This window comes from Oncorhynchus clarkii, chromosome 17 (genome assembly GCF_045791955.1).
Source record: "Oncorhynchus clarkii lewisi isolate Uvic-CL-2024 chromosome 17, UVic_Ocla_1.0, whole genome shotgun sequence".
Lineage (NCBI taxonomy): Eukaryota > Metazoa > Chordata > Actinopteri > Salmoniformes > Salmonidae > Oncorhynchus > Oncorhynchus clarkii.
Window position 1 is genome coordinate 82,050,861 of NC_092163.1, and position 18,615 is coordinate 82,069,475.

The 18,615-nt window shown below is 46.6% G+C and overlaps 1 protein-coding gene across 1 annotated transcript in view; it reads left to right on the forward strand.

Moving 5' to 3' along the window:
• The window catches only part of LOC139369952 (transcription cofactor vestigial-like protein 4), a 47,419-nt gene that overhangs the window by 16,917 nt on the left and 11,887 nt on the right, over positions 1–18,615 (forward strand). Inside the window, exon 2 of the mRNA XM_071109235.1 lies at positions 14,386–14,608. Within this exon, the coding sequence (XP_070965336.1) occupies positions 14,386–14,608 (223 nt within the window). The remainder of the gene's footprint in view (positions 1–14,385; positions 14,609–18,615) is intronic.

An 18,615-nucleotide genomic window follows, 5' to 3' on the forward strand; every position in this document is an offset into this window, starting at 1 on the left:
TGGTCCAGACTGTTGTTTACTACAGTACCGTGGTCCAGACTGTTGTTTACTACAGTACCGTGGTCCAGACTGTTGTTTACTACAGTACCGTGGTCCAGACTGTTGTTTACTACAGTACCGTGGTCCAGACTGTTGTTTACTACAGTACCGTGGTCCAGACTGTTGTTTACTACAGTACCGTGGTCCAGGCTGTTGTTTACTACAGTACCGTGGTCCAGACTGTTGTTTACTACAGTACCGTGGTCAAGGGTGTTGTTTACCACAGTACCGTGGTCCAGACTGTTGTTTACTACAGTACCGTGGTCCAGGCTGTTGTTTACTACAGTACCGTGGTCCAGACTGTTGTTTACCACAGTACCGTGGTCCAGACTGTTGTTTACTACAGTACCGTGGTCCAGACTGTTTACTACAGTACCGTGGTCCAGGCTGTTGTTTACTACAGTACCGTGGTCCAGGGTGTTGTTTACTACAGTACCCCGATCCAGACTGTTGTTTACTACAGTACCGTGGTCCAGACTGTTGTTTACTACAGTACCGTGGTCCAGACTGTTTACTACAGTACCCCGGTCCAGACTGTTGTTTACTACAGTACCGTGGTCCAGACTGTTGTTTACTACAGTACCGTGGTCCAGACTGTTGTTTACTACAGTACCGTGGTCCAGACTGTTGTTTACTACAGTACCGCGGTCCAGACTGTTGTTTACTACAGTACCGCGGTCCAGACTGTTGTTTACTACAGTACCGCGGTCCAGACTGTTGTTTACTACAGTACCGCGGTCCAGACTGTTGTTTACTACAGTACCGCGGTCCAGACTGTTGTTTACTACAGTACCGCGGTCCAGACTGTTGTTTACTACAGTATCGCGGTCCAGACTGTTGTTTACTACAGTACCGCGGTCCAGACTGTTGTTTACTACAGTACCGCGGTCCAGACTGTTGTTTACTACAGTACCGCGGTCCAGACTGTTGTTTACTACAGTACCGCGGTCCAGACTGTTGTTTACTACAGTACCGCGGTCCAGACTGTTGTTTACTACAGTACCGCGGTCCAGACTGTTGTTTACTACAGTACCGCGGTCCAGACTGTTGTTTACTACAGTACCGCGGTCCAGACTGTTGTTTACTACAGTACCGCGGTCCAGACTGTTGTTTACTACAGTACCGCGGTCCAGACTGTTGTTTACTACGGTACCGCGGTCCAGACTGTTGTTTACTACGGTACCGCGGTCCAGACTGTTGTTTACTACGGTACCGTGGTCCAGACTGTTGTTTACTACGGTACCGTGGTCCAGACTGTTGTTTACCACGGTACCGTGGTCCAGACTGTTGTTTACCACGGTACCGTGGTCCAGACTGTTGTTTACTACAGTACCGTGGTCCAGACTGTTGTTTACTACGGTACCTTGGTCCAGACTGTTGTTTACTACGGTACCGTGGTCCAGACTGTTGTTTACTACGGTACCGTGGTCCAGACTGTTGTTTACTACGGTACCGTGGTCCAGACTGTTGTTTACTACAGTACCGTGGTCCAGACTGTTGTTTACTAGAGTACCGTGGTCCAGACTGTTGTTTACTAGAGTACCGTGGTCCAGACTGTTGTTTACTACAGTACCGTGGTCCAGACTGTTGTTTACTACAGTACCGTGGTCCAGACTGTTGTTTACTACAGTACCGTGGTCCAGACTGTTGTTTACTACAGTACCGTAGTCCAGACTGTTGTTTACCACAGTACCGTGGTCCAGACTGTTGTTTACCACAGTACCGTGGTCCAGACTGTTTACTACAGTACCGTGGTCCAGGCTGTTGTTTACTACAGTACCGTGGTCCAGACTGTTGTTTACCACAGTACCGTGGTCCAGACTGTTGTTTACTACAGTACCGTGGTCCAGACTGTTGTTTACTACAGTACCGTGGTCCAGGCTGTTGTTTACTACAGTACCGTGGTCCAGACTGTTGTTTACTACGGTACCGTGGTCCAGACTGTTGTTTACTACAGTACCGTGGTCCAGACTGTTTTCTACAGTACCGTGGTCCAGACTGTTGTTTACTACAGTACCGTGGTCCAGGCTGTTTACTACAGTACCGTGGTCCAGACTGTTGTTTACTACAGTACCGTGGTCCAGACTGTTGTTTACTACAGTACCGTGGTCCAGACTGTTGTTTACCACAGTACCGTGGTCCAGACTGTTGTTTACCACAGTACCGCGGTCCAGACTGTTGTTTACTACAGTACCGCGGTCCAGACTGTTGTTTACTACAGTACCGCGGTCCAGACTGTTGTTTACTACAGTACCACGGTCCAGACTGTTGTTTACCACAGTACCGTGGTCCAGACTGTTGTTTACTACAGTACCGTGGTCCAGACTGTTGTTTACTACAGTACCGCGGTCCAGACTGTTGTTTACTACAGTACCGCGGTCCAGACTGTTGTTTACTACAGTACCGCGGTCCAGACTGTTGTTTACTACAGTACCGCGGTCCAGACTGTTGTTTACTACAGTACCGCGGTCCAGACTGTTGTTTACCACAGTACCGCGGTCCAGACTGTTGTTTACCACAGTACCGCGGTCCAGACTGTTGTTTACCACAGTACCGTGGTCCAGACTGTTGTTTACTACAGTACCGTGGCCCAGACTGTTGTTTACTACAGTACCGTGGTCCAGACTGTTGTTTACTACAGTACCGTGGTCCAGACTGTTGTTTACTACAGTACCGTGGTCCAGACTGTTGTTTACCACAGTACCGTGGTCCAGACTGTTGTTTACCACAGTACCGTGGTCCAGGCTGTTGTTTACCACGGTACCGTGGTCCAGACTGTTGTTTACTACGGTACCGTGGTCCAGACTGTTGTTTACTACGGTACCGTGGTCCAGACTGTTGTTTACTACAGTATCGTGGTCCAGACTGTTTACTACAGTACCGTGGTCCAGACTGTTGTTTACCACAGTACCGTGGTCCAAACTGTTGTTTACTACAGTACCGTGGTCCAGACTGTTGTTTACTACAGTACCGTGGTCCAGACTGTTGTTTACCACAGTACCGTGGTCCAGGCTGTTGTTTACTACAGTACCGTTGTCCAGACTGTTGTTTACTACAGTACCGTGGTCCAGACTGTTGTTTACTACAGTACCGTGGTCCAGACTGTTTACTACAGTACCGTGGTCCAGGCTGTTGTTTACTACAGTACCGCGGTCCAGACTGTTGTTTACTACAGTACCGCGGTCCAGACTGTTGTTTACTACAGTACCGCGGTCCAGACTGTTGTTTACTACAGTACCGCGGTCCAGACTGTTGTTTACTACAGTACCGCGGTCCAGACTGTTGTTTACTACAGTACCGCGGTCCAGACTGTTGTTTACCACAGTACCGTGGTCCAGACTGTTTACTACAGTACCCCGGTCCAGACTGTTGTTTACTACAGTACCGTGGTCCAGACTGTTGTTTACCACTGTACCGTGGTCCAGACTGTTGTTTACCACAGTACCGTGGTCCAGACTGTTGTTTACTACAGTACCGTGGTCCAGACTGTTGTTTACTACAGTACCGTGGTCCAGACTGTTGTTTACTACAGTACCGCGGTCCAGACTGTTGTTTACTACAGTACCGCGGTCCAGACTGTTGTTTACTACAGTACCGCGGTCCAGACTGTTGTTTACTACAGTACCGCGGTCCAGACTGTTGTTTACAACAGTACCCTGGTCCAGACTGTTGTTTACCACAGTACCGTGGTCCAGACTGTTGTTTACCACAGTACCGTGGTCCAGACTGTTGTTTACTACAGTACCGTGGTCCAGACTGTTGTTTACTACAGTACCGTGGTCCAGACTGTTGTTTACTACAGTACCGTGGTCCAGACTGTTGTTTACTACAGTACCGTGGTCCAGACTGTTGTTTACTACAGTACCGTGGTCCAGACTGTTGTTTACTACAGTACCGTGGTCCAGACTGTTGTTTACTACAGTACCGTGGTCCAGACTGTTGTTTACTACAGTACCGTGGTCCAGACTGTTGTTTACTACAGTACCGTGGTCCAGACTGTTGTTTACCACAGTACCGTGGTCCAGACTGTTGTTTACTACAGTACCGTGGTCCAGACTGTTGTTTACTACAGTACCGTGGTCCAGACTGTTGTTTACTACAGTACCGTGGTCCAGGCTGTTGTTTACTACAGTACCGTGGTCCAGACTGTTGTTTACCACAGTACCGTGGTCCAGACTGTTGTTTACCACAGTACCGTGGTCCAGACTGTTGTTTACTACAGTACCGTGGTCCAGACTGCTCAGCTTATGTTTCGTTCAGTTGCACCCCATTTTAATAAGACAGGAAACACACAACTGGTTCCTGTCGTAGGCTTGGGCGGTATGCCGTATACCAGGATATGTGTAAATGGCCATGTGATGGTTTTCAAATCCTTCAATACCATTGAAACTATTTATTTCAAGTTTTTCAATACATTTTCATATTTGTTGCTACTTTTTAACGTAAATACCTGCTGTCCTCTTGTGCAATACGTTAGGAGATAACTCAGATCACGCTATTTATTTCATCATTATTTTACATGATGAAGCTTACCGTAGTTCCCCAGAACAGTTGAGAACAGTCACGTATTTGTAAAGAGCACAATGGGAGAAAGCAGGACCAGGTGAGTCCCGCTGTGTATTGACAAGTGTCACGTTTTTATATTGAAAGTCAAGTGTTTTATTGCTACAATAGATTGATCACGGACTTGCAAATATAGTTTTCCTTCACAGAAAATACATTAGTTGAAACACAATCGGCAAGAAAATAGCTTAATTTACATTAACATAAGTGGAATGCTATTTGGCTGGCAGCCACACGACTTAATGAGCTTACAATGAAAGTATTTTGAAAAAATATATTTTTCAAAATGACTCCTTGCCATCATATTTCTGATGTTTATCATATGAAGAATGTAGCCAGCTACATTTCCTTATGTTTTGCTTGAAGTTTATCTTGAATTTTACCAGAGAACCGTAGCTCCACATTAATCAGAGTGCTGTCTGCTGATAGAATGATGGAGAACAGTAGCTCCACATCAGTCTGTCTGCTGATAGAATGATGGAGAACAGTAGCCCCACATCAGTCTGTCTGCTGATAGAATGATGGAGAACAGTAGCTCCACATCAGTCAGAGTGCTGTCTGTTGATAGAATGATGGAGAACAGTAGCTCCACATCAGAGTGCTGTCTGCTGATAGAATGATGGAGAACAGTAGCTCCACATCAGAGTGCTGTCTGCTGATAGAATGATGGAGAACAGTAGCTTCAGAATGAGTGGCTGTGTAGTGTTGTGTTGTGAGTGGCTGTGTTGTGTAGTGAGTGGCTGTGTAGTGAGTGGCTGTGTAGTGAGTGGCTGTGCAGTGAGTGGCTGTGTAGTGAGGGGCTGTGTAGTGAGGGGCTGTGTAGTGAGGGGCTGTGTAGTGAGGGGCTGTGTAGTGAGGGGCTGTGTAGTGAGGGGCTGTGTAGTGAGGGGCTGTGTAGTGAGGGGCTGTGTAGTGAGGGGCTGTGTAGTGAGCGGCTGTGTTGTGAGCGGCTGTGTTGTGAGCGGCTGTGTAGTGAGCGGCTGTGTAGTGAGCGGCTGTGTAGTGTTGTGTTGTGAGCGGCTGTGTAGTGTTGTGTAGTGAGCGGCTGTGTTGTGTAGTGAGTGGCTGTGTAGTGAGTGGCTGTGTAGTGAGTGGCTGTGTTGTGTGTGGCTGTGTTGTGAGTGGCTGTGTTGTGAGTGGCTGTGTTGTGAGTGGCTGTGTTGTGAGTGGCTGTGTTGTGAGTGGCTGTGTTGTGAGTGGCTGTGTTGTGAGTGGCTGTGTTGTGAGTGGCTGTGTTGTGAGTGGCTGTGTAGTGAGTGGCTGTGTAGTGAGTGGCTGTGTTGTGAGTGGCTGTGTAGTGAGTGGCTGTGTAGTGTTGTGTAGTGAGTGGCTGTGTAGTGTTGTGTAGTGAGTGGCTGTGTAGTGTTGTGTAGTGAGTGGCTGTGTTGTGTAGTGAGTGGCTGTGTTGTGTAGTGAGTGGCTGTGTTGTGTAGTGAGTGGCTGTGTTGTGTTGTGAGTGGCTGTGTTGTGTTGTGAGTGGCTATGTTGTGAGTGGCTATGTAGTGAGTGGCTGTGTTGTGAGTGGCTGTGTAGTGAGTGGCTGTGTAGTGTTGTGTAGCGAGCGGCTGTGTAGTGAATAATGTCTCGATAAGTCAGTCAGGTCATCCCTCTACAGTCTTATGTCACTGTTCTACACCGCCTACTGTTCTACACCGCCTACTGTTCTACACTGCCTACTGTTCTATACCGCCTACTGTTCTACACCGTCTACTGTTCTATACCGCCTACTGTTCTACACCGCCTACTGTTCTACACCGCCTACTGTTCTACACCGTCTACTGTTCTACACCGCCTACTGTTCTACACCGCCTACTGTTCTACACTATCTACTGTTCTACTGTTCTACAACGTCTACTGTTCTACACCGCCTACTGTTCTACTGTTCTACACCATCTACTGTTCTACACCGCCTACTGTTCTACTGTTCTACTGTTCTACACCGCCTACTGTTCTACACCGTCTACTGTTCTACTGTTCTACACCATCTACTGTTCTTCACCACCTACTGTTCTACACCGTCTACTGTTCTACACCGTTTACTGTTCTACTGTTCTACACCATCTACTGTTCTTCACCGCCTACTGTTCTACACCGTCTACTGTTTTACAACGTCTACTGTTCTACACCATCTACTGTTCTACACCATCTACTGTTCTACACCATCTACTGTTCTACACCGCCTACTGTTCTACTGTTCTACACCATCTACTGTTCTACACCGCCTACTGTTCTACTGTTCTACACCGTCTACTGTTCTACACCGTCTACTGTTCTACACCGTCTACTGTTCTACACCGTCTACTGTTCTACACCGTCTACTGTTCTACACGTCTACTGTTTTACACCGCCTACTGTTCTACTGTTCTACACCGTCTACTGTTCTACACCGCCTACTGTTGTACTGTTCTACACCGCCCTACTGTTCTACACCGCCTACTGTTCTACACCGTCTACTGTTCTACACCGCCTACTGTTCTACACCGCCTACTGTTCTACACCCCCTACTGTTCTACTGTTCTACACCATCTACTATTCTACACCATCTACTGTTCTACACCGCCTACTGTTCTACACCGCCTACTGTTCTACACCGTCCACTGTTCTACACCGTCCACTGTTCTACACCATCTACTGTTCTACACCGCCTACTGTTCTACTGTTCTACACCATCTACTGTTCTACACCCTCTACTGTTCTACACCGTCTACTGTTCTACACCGTCTACTGTTCTAAACTGCCTACTCTTCTACACCGCCTACTCTTCTACACCGCCTACTCTTCTATACAGGCCTACTGTTCTACAACCTCTACTGTTTTACATCGCCTACTGTTCAACACCGCCTACTGTTCTACACCGCCTACTGTTCTACTGTTCTACACCGCCTACTGTTCTACTATTCTACACCGCCTACTGTTCTACACCGCCTACTGTTCTACTGTTCTACACCATCTACTGTTCTACACCGCCTACTATTCTACACCGTCTACTGTTCTACACCGCCTACTGTTCTACACCGCCTACTGTTCTACAACGTCTATTGTTCTACACAGTCTACTGTTCTACACCGCCTACTGTTCTACACCGCCTACTGTTCTACTGTTCTACACCATCTACTGTTCTACACCGCTTACTGTTCTACACCGTCTACTGTTCTACACCGTCTACTGTTCTACTGTTCTACACCGCCTACTGTTCTACACCGTCTACTGTTCTACACCGTCTAATGTTTTACTTTTCTACTGTTCTTCACCGTCTACTGTTCTACTGTTCTACACCGCCTACTGTTCTACACCGTCTACTGTTCTACACCGCCTACTGTTCTACACCGTCTACTGTTCTACACCGTCTACTGTTCTACACCGTCTACTGTTCTACACCGTCTACTGTTCTACTGTTCTACACCGCCTACTGTTCTAAACCGACTACTGTTCTACACCGTCTACTGTTCTACACCGCCTACTGTTCTACTGTTCTACACCATCTACTGTTCTACACCGCCTACTGTTCTACTGTTCTACACCGTCTACTGTTTTACACCGCCTACTGTTCTACTGATCTACACCATCTGCTGTTCTACACCGCCTACTGTTCTACACCGTCTACTGTTTTACACCGCCTACTGTTCTACTGTTCTAAACCATCTACTGTTCTACACCGCCTACTGTTCTACTGTTCTACACCATCTACTGTTCTACACCGCCTACTGTTCTACTGTTCTACACCGTCTACTGTTCTACACCGTCTACTGTTCTACACCGTCTACTGTTCTACACCGTCTACTGTTCTATACCGCCTACTGTTCTACACCGTCTACTGTTCTACACCATCTACTGTTCTACACTGCCTACTGTTCTACTGTTCTACACCATCTAGTGTTCTACACCGCCTACTGTTCTACTGTTCTACACCGTCTACTGTTCTACACCGTCTACTGTTCTACACCGTCTACTGTTCTATACCGCCTACTGTTCTACACCGCCTACTGTTCTACACCGCCTACTGTTCTACTGTTCTACACCATCTACTGTTCTACACCGCCTACTGTTCTACTGTTCTACACCGTCTATTGTTCTACACCGTCTACTGTTCTATACCGCCTACTGTTCTACACCGCCTACTGTTCTACACCATCTACTGTTTTACATCGTCTACTGTTCTACACCGCCTACTGTTCTACACCGCCTACTGTTCTACTGTTCTACACCGCCTACTGTTCTACACCGCCTACTGTTCTACACCGCCTACTGTTCTACTGTTCTACACCGCCTACTGTTCTACTGTTCTACACCGCCTACTGTTCTACACCGCCTACTGTTCTACACCGCCTACTCTTCTACACCGCCTACTGTTCTACACCGCCTACTGTTCTACACCGTCTACTGTTCTACACCGTCTACTGTTCTACTGTTCTACACCGTCTACTGTTCTACACCGTCTACTGTTCTACACCTCCTACTGTTCTACTGTTCTACACCGTCTACTGTTCTACACCGCCTACTGTTCTACACCGTCTACTGTTTTACACCGCCTACTGTTCTACTGTTCTACACCATCTACTGTTCTACACCCTCTACTATTCTACACCGTCTACTGTTCTACACCGTCTACTGTTCTACACCGTCTACTGTTCTACACCGCCTACTCTTCTACACCGCCTACTCTTCTACACCGCCTACTCTTCTACACCGCCTACTCTTCAATACCGCCTACTGTTCTACAACCTCTACTGTTTTACATCGCCTACTGTTCAACACCGCCTACTGTTCTACACCGTCTATTGTTCTACACCGCCTACTGTTCTACTGTTCTACTGTTCTACACCGCCTACTGTTCTACTATTCTACACCGTCTACTGTTCTACACCGCCTACTGTTCTACACCGTCTACTGTTCTACACCATCTACTGTTCTACACCGCCTACTGTTCTACTGTTCTACACCGCCTACTGTTCTACACTGCCTACTGTTCTACTGTTCTACACCGTCTACTGTTCTACACCGTCTACTGTTCTACACCGTCTACTGTTCTACACCGCCTACTGTTCTATACCGCCTACTGTTCTATACCGCCTACTGTTCTACACCGCCTACTGTTCTACACCGCCTACTGTTCTACACCGCCTACTGTTCTACTGTTCTACACCATCTACTGTTCTACACCATCTACTGTTCTACATCGTCTACTGTTCTACACCGCCTACTGTTCTACTGTTCTACACCGTCTACTGTTCTACACCGTCTACTGTTCTACTGTTCTACACCGCCTACTGTTCTACACCGCCTACTGTTCTACACCGCCTACTCTTCTACACCGCCTACTGTTCTACACCGCCTACTGTTCTACACCGTCTACTGTTCTACACCGTCTACTGTTCTACTGTTCTACACCGTCTACAGTTCTACACAGCCTACTGTTCTACACCGCCTACTGTTCTACACCGCCTACTTTTCTACTGTTCTACACCGTCTACTGTTCTACACCGTCTACTGTTCTACACCGCCTACTGTTCTACACCGCCTACTGTTCTACACCGCCTACTGTTCTACACCGCCTACTCTTCTACACCGCCTACTGTTCTACTGTTCTACACCATCTACTGTTCTACACCATCTACTGTTCTACAACCTCTACTGTTCTTCAACCTCTACTGTTCTACACCGTCTACTGTTCTACACCGTCTACTGTTCTACACCGCCTACTGTTCTACACCGCCTACTGTTCTACACCGCCTACTGTTCTACACCGCCTACTGTTCTACACCGCCTACTGTTCTACACCGTCTACAGTTCTACTGTTCTACACCGCCTACTGTTCTACTGTTCTACACCGTCTACTGTTCTACACCGTCTACTGTTCTACTGTTCTACACCGTCTACTGTTTTACTTTTCTACTGTTCTACATTGTCTACTGTTCTACTGTTCTACACCGCCTACTGTTCTACACCGTCTACTGTTCTACACCGTCTACTGTTCTACTCTTCTACACCTCCTACTGTTCTACACCGCCTACTGTTCTATACCGCCTACTGTTCTATACCGCCTACTGTTCTACACCGCCTACTGTTCTACACCGCCTACTGTTCTACTGTTCTACACCATCTACTGTTCTACACCATCTACTGTTCTACATCGTCTACTGTTCTACACCGCCTACTGTTCTACTGTTCTACACCGTCTACTGTTCTACACCGTCTACTGTTCTACTGTTCTACACCGTCTACTGTTCTACTGTTCTACACCGCCTACTGTTCTACACCGCCTACTCTTCTACACCGCCTACTGTTCTACACCGCCTACTGTTCTACACCGTCTACTGTTCTACACCGTCTACTGTTCTACTGTTCTACACCGTCTACAGTTCTACACAGCCTACTGTTCTACACCGCCTACTGTTCTACACCGCCTACTCTTCTACACCGCCTACTGTTCTACACCGTCTACTGTTCTACACCTCCTACTGTTCTACTGTTCTACACCGTCTACTGTTCTACACCGCCTACTGTTCTACACCGCCTACTGTTCTACACCGCCTACTGTTCTACACCGCCTACTGTTCTACACCGCCTACTCTTCTACACCGCCTACTGTTCTACTGTTCTACACCATCTACTGTTCTACACCATCTACTGTTCTACAACCTCTACTGTTCTTCAACCTCTACTGTTCTACACCGTCTACTGTTCTACACCGTCTACTGTTCTACACCGCCTACTGTTCTACACCGCCTACTGTTCTACACCGCCTACTGTTCTACACCGCCTACTGTTCTACACCGTCTACAGTTCTACTGTTCTACACCGCCTACTGTTCTACTGTTCTACACCGTCTACTGTTCTACACCGTCTACTGTTCTACTGTTCTACACCGTCTACTGTTTTACTTTTCTACTGTTCTACATTGTCTACCGTTCTACTGTTCTACACCGCCTACTGTTCTACACCGTCTACTGTTCTACACCGTCTACTGTTCTACTCTTCTACACCTCCTACTGTTCTACACCGTCTACTGTTTTCTACTGTTCTACACCGCCTACTGTTCTACACCGCCTACTGTTCTACACCGCCTACTGTTCTACACCGCCTACTGTTCTACTGTTCTATTGTCCTACACCGTCTACTGTTCTACACCGTCTACTGTTCTACACCGTCTACTGTTCTACACCGTCTACTGTTCTACACCGTCTACTGTTCTACACCGCCTACTGTTCTACACCGTCTACTGTTCTACTGTTCTACACCGTCTACTGTTTTACTTTTCTACTGTTCTACATTGTCTACTGTTCTACTGTTCTACACCGCCTACTTTTCTACACTGTCTACTTTTCTACACTGTCTACTGTTCTACACCATCTACTGTTCTACACCGTCTACTGTTTTACTTTTCTACTGTTCTACACCGTCTACTGTTCTACACCGCCTACTGTTCTACACCGCCTACTGTTCTACACCGCCTACTGTTCTACACCGCCTACTGTTCTACACCGCCTACTGTTCTACACCGTCTACTGTTCTACACCGTCTACTGTTCTACACCGCCTACTGTTCTACACCGCCTACTGTTCTACACCGCCTACTGTTCTACACCGCCTACTGTTTTACTTTTCTACTGTTCTACACCGTCTACTGTTCTACACCGCCTACTGTTCTACACCGTCTACTGTTCTACACGTCTACTGTTCTACACCGTCTACTGTTCTACACCGTCTACTGTTCTACACCGCCTACTGTTCTACACCGCCTACTGTTCTACACCGCCTACTGTTCTACACCGTCTACTGTTTTACTGTTCTACTGTTCTACATCGTCTACTGTTCTATAGACCACGCTTTCTCACTGTAGACAGTTGAACAGTACGTTTCAGTGAGTTGTACGGCCCCATGCCTAGCTTGACATTGTGCCTTTACCGTACCGTTAAGGTGAACAGTATTGTTTAGGTGAGCACTTGGCTCTGCATTGTTTTGGTGAAGATCATTTTGTGAATGTGATTTGATATGGGCTTTGAAATGTTTGCCTCGCTGTGTTACGGTGACATGGTGCTCAGTAAGTCTTTCCAGAGTTGACTGAGTGTAACATTGGGGTAAAGTCTTCTAGTGGAAAGTCCCCATCTGTACCTACTGCCACCAGTAGTTTTCCAGTCTCCCTTCCTGCCGTCCTCACACTCTCCCTGGTCTACTGTACTCTGGGAGCTACTGGCCGGGAAGGAAGGAAGGAACAGCGTACAAGATTTATTTGAACCTGTTTGTTCAAACAAACAATTTTCCTCTTGACACGTAATGCCAGAACATTCACACCAGTCAGCCAAGTGTTGAATTTGACAATATTTACAAGAAGTTAGCTACTTTTTAAATGTCTTACAATGTGTTTTTTAACTTTTGAGCACACTAATAAAGTTTTCACAGATTCTTCACGGTCGTGTAATTAGACACGTCCCAAATGGCATCCTATTTACTAGTAAACAAATATATACAGTTACGTACAATATGCAATATTATTTTTCGACGATATTATGTAGATATTTGACTCGTGTTATTATTTTTTTGCTACTGTAGTAGGTAGCGTTAACTAGCTCTAGTCTGCTGTGCCTGTTCATCATATAGCTGGTTCTAGTCTGCTGTGCCTGTTCATCATATAGCTGGTTCTAGTCTGCTGTGCCTGTTCATCATATAGCTGGTTCTAGTCTGCTGTGCCTGTTCATCATATAGCTGGTTCTCCATCTTCTTTTTAAATAGTGAGAACATATTTTATGCAAAAAAAAAATTCTTCTCCTGACTGGTCAAAACTGTCATTTTCTCTGTCGTCTCTCCGCAGCATACTGCCCTACTGTACTATCAACGGTTGGTTCATATAAACCATATTCAATGAATCCTCGTGAAAGTTAGGTTTTAAAAAAAAAAACTTTGGGTCTTAAATCGCAGTTTGGAATTGTGTCTAATAAGCTATAAGTTTGTTAATGAATATTTATATTTTGTGTTTTTAAGTTATCATTTCAGTTTTACTTGGCGTTATCACTGTTACACATAAATCCAAATTAAAATTTGACAGAAAAAAAACACATTTTCTTGAACAGTGTAGATGCAAAGTTTTGTAACCGAACGACGGTTTGTGCCGTTTGCACTGTTTGTGCCAGTCTCAGCATCATTCTGTCACCGTGGAATTGCTTTTCCCCTGGCAGGCATCTGTTTTGATGCAGGTCAGAATGTTGGAGATAGAAATGTCCTTAGTACAAGTTCCTGTCATTAGTACAAGTTCCTGTCATTAGCAACTTCCTATCATTAGCAACTTCCTATCATTAGTACAAGTTCCTGTCATTAGTACAAGTTCCTGTCATTAGCAACTTCCTATCATTAGCAACTTCCTATCATTAGTACAAGTTCCTGTCATTAGTACAAGTTCCTGTCATTAGCAACTTCCTGTCATTAGCAACTTCCTGTCATTAGTACAAGTTCCTGTCATTAGTACAAGTTCCTGTCATTAGTACACGTTCCTGTCATTAGTACAAGTTCCTGTCATTAGCAAGTTCCTGTCATTATCAAGTTCCTATCATTAGTACAAGTTCCTATCATTAGCAACTTCCTGTCATTAGTACAAGTTCCTGTCATTAGTACAAGTTCCTGTCATTAGTACACAAGTTCCTGTCATTAGTACACAAGTTCCTGTCATTAGTACACAAGTTCCTGTCATTAGTACACAAGTTCCTGTCATTAGTACACAAGTCCTGTCATTAGCACACAAGTTCCTCCCCATTTGATGCCTTCTATATGTTGTGTGTTTCTCTCCGTGCAGGCGAGGCAGCGCGTCGAGGTGATCCCATGATGCACCAGTCCATGTCCTTGTCATCGTCTGGCGTCTCCAACCATAGCCACCGGACGGGCCATCCACCCATCAGCCCCAGCAAGAGGAAGCACAGCCGTAGCCTCAGCACAGGACAGGACCAACAAGACAATGATGACCAAGACTGTGACAACCAACACGTGGCCAAGATGAGCCGGCTGTTTGCTGCACAGTTGTAAGTAGATACTCCCACACACACACACACACACACAGATAAAGTGACAGATGACGTTTGTTTTGGCTCCACATGCATTGTGACATCGTAATGGAATGTCCAATTTTCCAAATGTATCACATATGACTTCTTGGGGAAGTGTTTTGCAGAAAGCTGAATAATTGCTACAAAGGGAATTCACTCTGTGTTCAGGGTGCTGTGCCATGTGAGAAACGCACAGGACAGGTAGCCACAGTGTTTTGCCGCAGGTACAGCCGACTGGCAAAAACAGGTTTTTTTTTATTTGTTTTTTATTTGTGGAATCAAAGTATCAATATAATATCATCCAAAATGTATCTCTGTATGTAACTGTTTAGAGTTTCCCCCTCCTTTTCTAGTAGCCAGCTAGTGCTCCATCAGATGGATTCCCGTGTGGCTGAGCAGGCAGCTACACTAGCTAGCTAGTGCCCCATCAGATGGATTCCCGTGTGGCTGAGCAGGCAGCTACGCTAGCTAGCTAGTGCCCCATCAGATGGATTCCCGTGTGGCTGAGCAGGCAGCTACGCTAGCTAGCTAGTGCCCCATCAGATGGATTCCCGTGTGGCTGAGCAGGAAGCTGCGCTAGCTAGCTAGCGCCCCATCAGATGGATTCCCGTGTGGCTGAGCAGGAAGCTACGCTAGCTAGCAAGCGCCCCATGCTGCAGATTCCTGGATGCCTGAGAGAGAATGTGCTGCCTGGATGTTGGTATTTCTCTACTGGGATCTGCTGCTCCGTCTGAGGCCCGGGATTCCTCACATACCATGCCTGTGATTGGAGCACATGTCTGGGCATGCCCTCCCTCCATGCCCTCCCTCCAGAGTTCTCTCTGGTCTAAATGGTCTGATGTAGTGCATTATCAGGGGGATTGGCTGCTGTTGTGGAGGGCCCTAGCTCACATAACTCACATTCCTCCCCTGCCTGTCCTCCCCTCTACTTCCATGCCTGCCTGCATGCCGTCCCCTGCCTGCCTCCCTGCCCTCCCCTCTACTTCCCTGCCTGCCTGCTTGCCTTCCCCTGCCTGTCTGCCTGCCTTGTGGCAACAGTTTGGGGAAAGCCATTTCCTGGTTCAGCATGACAATGCCCCAGTGCGAAAAGAGAGGTCCATACAGAAATGGTTTGTCGATCTGTGTGGAAGAACTTGACTGGCCAGCAGAGAGCCCTGACCTCAACCCCATCAAACTCCTTTGGGATGAATTGGAACTCCGACTGTGAGCCAGGCCTAATCGCCCAACATCAGTGCTCGACCTCAACAATGCTCTTGTGGCTGAATGGAAGCAAGTCCCAGCAGGAATGTTCCAACATCTAGTGGAAAGCCTTCCCACAAGAGTGGAGGATGTTATAGCAGCAATGTTCCAACATCTAGTGGAAAGCCTTCCCAGAAGAGTGGAGGATGTTATAGCAGCAAAGGGGGCACTAACTCCATATTAATACCCACGATTTAGGAATTAGATATTTGACAGTGTCCACATACTTAGTTTTTAACTCTGCATTGTTGGTTAAGGGCTCATAAGTAAACATTTAATTTGATTTGACTCACAGAGGTGTACTTACCATTACACAGTAGAGGCAATTGCCTCAGGCCTCACATCAACCGCCCTCGTGAGCTGGACATTATATATAATGATACTAGTAATACTTTTTCAAAAAGTATTGTATCCGCTTGAGCCCCCCCATGTGCCACTCGAGCCCCCCCCCCCAACCCGTTGTCATGGGCTGCTCTCGGTTTTTGTCTCGTGTCAGCCGGCTGGTTCAACAGCAGCAAATTATGCAGGATGCTTCAAAGTTGCAAAGGAAATGGGGGGGAGGTGCCCTGCTACTATGCCACTATGCCCTGCTACTATGCCACTATGCCCTGCCACTATGCCCTGCCACTATGCCCTGACACTATGCCCTGCCACTATGCCACTATGCCCTGCCACTATGCCATGCCACTATGCCCTACCACTATGCCCTGCCACTATGCCACTATGCCCTGCCACTATGCCCTGCCACTATGCCACTATGCCCTGCCACTATGCCCTGCCACTATGCCCTGCCACTATGCCACTATGCCCTGCCACTATGCCACTATGCCCTGCCACTATGCCACTATACCCTGCCACTATGCCCTGCCACTATGCCCTGCCACTATGCCCTGCCAATATGCCCTGCCACTATGCCCTGCCACTATGCCACTATGCAACTATGCCCTGCCACTATGCCCTGCCACTATGCCACTATGCAACTATGCCCTGCCACTATGCCCTGCCACTATGCAACTATGCCCTGCCACTATGCCACTATGCCCTGCCACTATGCCCTGCCACTATGCCACTATGCCCTGCCACTATGCCCTGCCACTATGCCATGCCACTATGCCACTATGCCCTGCCACTATGCCCTGCCACTATGTCACTATGTCACTATGCCCTGCCACTATGTCACTATGCCCTGCCACTATGTCACTATGCCCTGCCACTATGTCACTATGCCCTGCCACTATGTCACTATGCCCTGGTGCGTTACGTAATGCTGCCGACTAGAGAATGACCGGTATGGAGGTCAAGGAGGGGCGACGGTCAATATTTTATAATAAATATAATTAAACTTGAAAAATATTGATGAGAAATGTCCCCCCGGAGACAGCCATGTATGCATTAACACATGAGTTGTACAACCATACAATCAATTTGACTTTTTGGTTTTAACAATCTTTAACTACATAACGTAATGGTAAATGTCTTGATAAGATGGGTGACGGCAAAGTCCTACTCACAATAAAGGACAAATCCTAATCAATAGGACTGTGCATAGAGTTATTGACCTGGTTTCAGCGGTCGATGAGACGTCAGATGACAGATGACAATCTGTTTCACTTGAATTTAAAGATGGCTTGGACTTGGTTTAGCTGGACAACCTATTTTTGCATCGACAACCTAAATATAATCTCTGCGAATGTTCCACAAAAATAAGTCAAGCCAACATTGCAGCCTTTTTAAAAACCCTCCCCCTTTAAAAAAAGGTATTTTGTTTAGAAGTAATAACTACCTGATTCTAGGCTATTGAAATGGTATTTGCTGTATCACCGAGAGAAAAAATAATGACATTCTATTTGTTTTTTTGCTGATATGGAACCAAATGCATTCAAGCAGCATATCAAACTGGGGTGATGTTGTAGGTTACACTGACAAGTACACAAATATTTGCCTTGGCATATTATTTAAATATCAATTATTTCACATGGAGATGTGGGAAGCTTAGCTTGCTTGCTGTTTTTAGCCGGCTAGCTAGCAAGCTGCTAGCAGAGTAACCAGCAAGATGCTAGCAGAGTAACCAGCAAGATGCTAGCAGAGTAGCTAGCAAGATGCTAGCAGAGTAGCCAGCAAGATGCTAGCAGAGTAGCCAGCAAGATGCTAGCAGAGTAACCAGCAAGATGCTAGCAGAGTAACCAGCAAGATGCTAGCAGAGTAACCAGCAAGATGCTAGCAGAGTAACCAGCAAGATGCTAGCAGAGTAACCAGCAAGATGCTAGCAGAGTAGCTAGCAAGATGCTAGTAGAGTAGCCAGCAAGATGCTAGCAGAGTAGCCAGCAAGATGCTAGCAGAGTAGCCAGCAAGATGCTAGCAGAGTAGCCAGCAAGATGCTAGCAGAGTAGCCAGCAAGATGCTAGCAGAGTAGCCAGCAAGATGCTAGCAGAGTAGCCAGCAAGAATCTAGCAGAGTAGCCAGCAAGAATCTAGCAGAGTAGCCAGCAAGATGCTAGCAGAGTAACCAAAATAACAGTTGTGGCGATCCTCTCTACCTACAGTCGTGGCCAAAAGTTTTGACACAAATATTAATTTTCAGTCTGCTGCATCAGTTTATATGAAGGCAATTTGCATATACTCCAGAATGTTATGAAGAGTGATCAGATGAATTGCAGTTAATTGCAAAGTCCCTCTTTGCCATGCAAATTAATTGAATCCCAAAAAATAACATTTTCACCGCATTTCAGCCCTGCCACAAAAGGA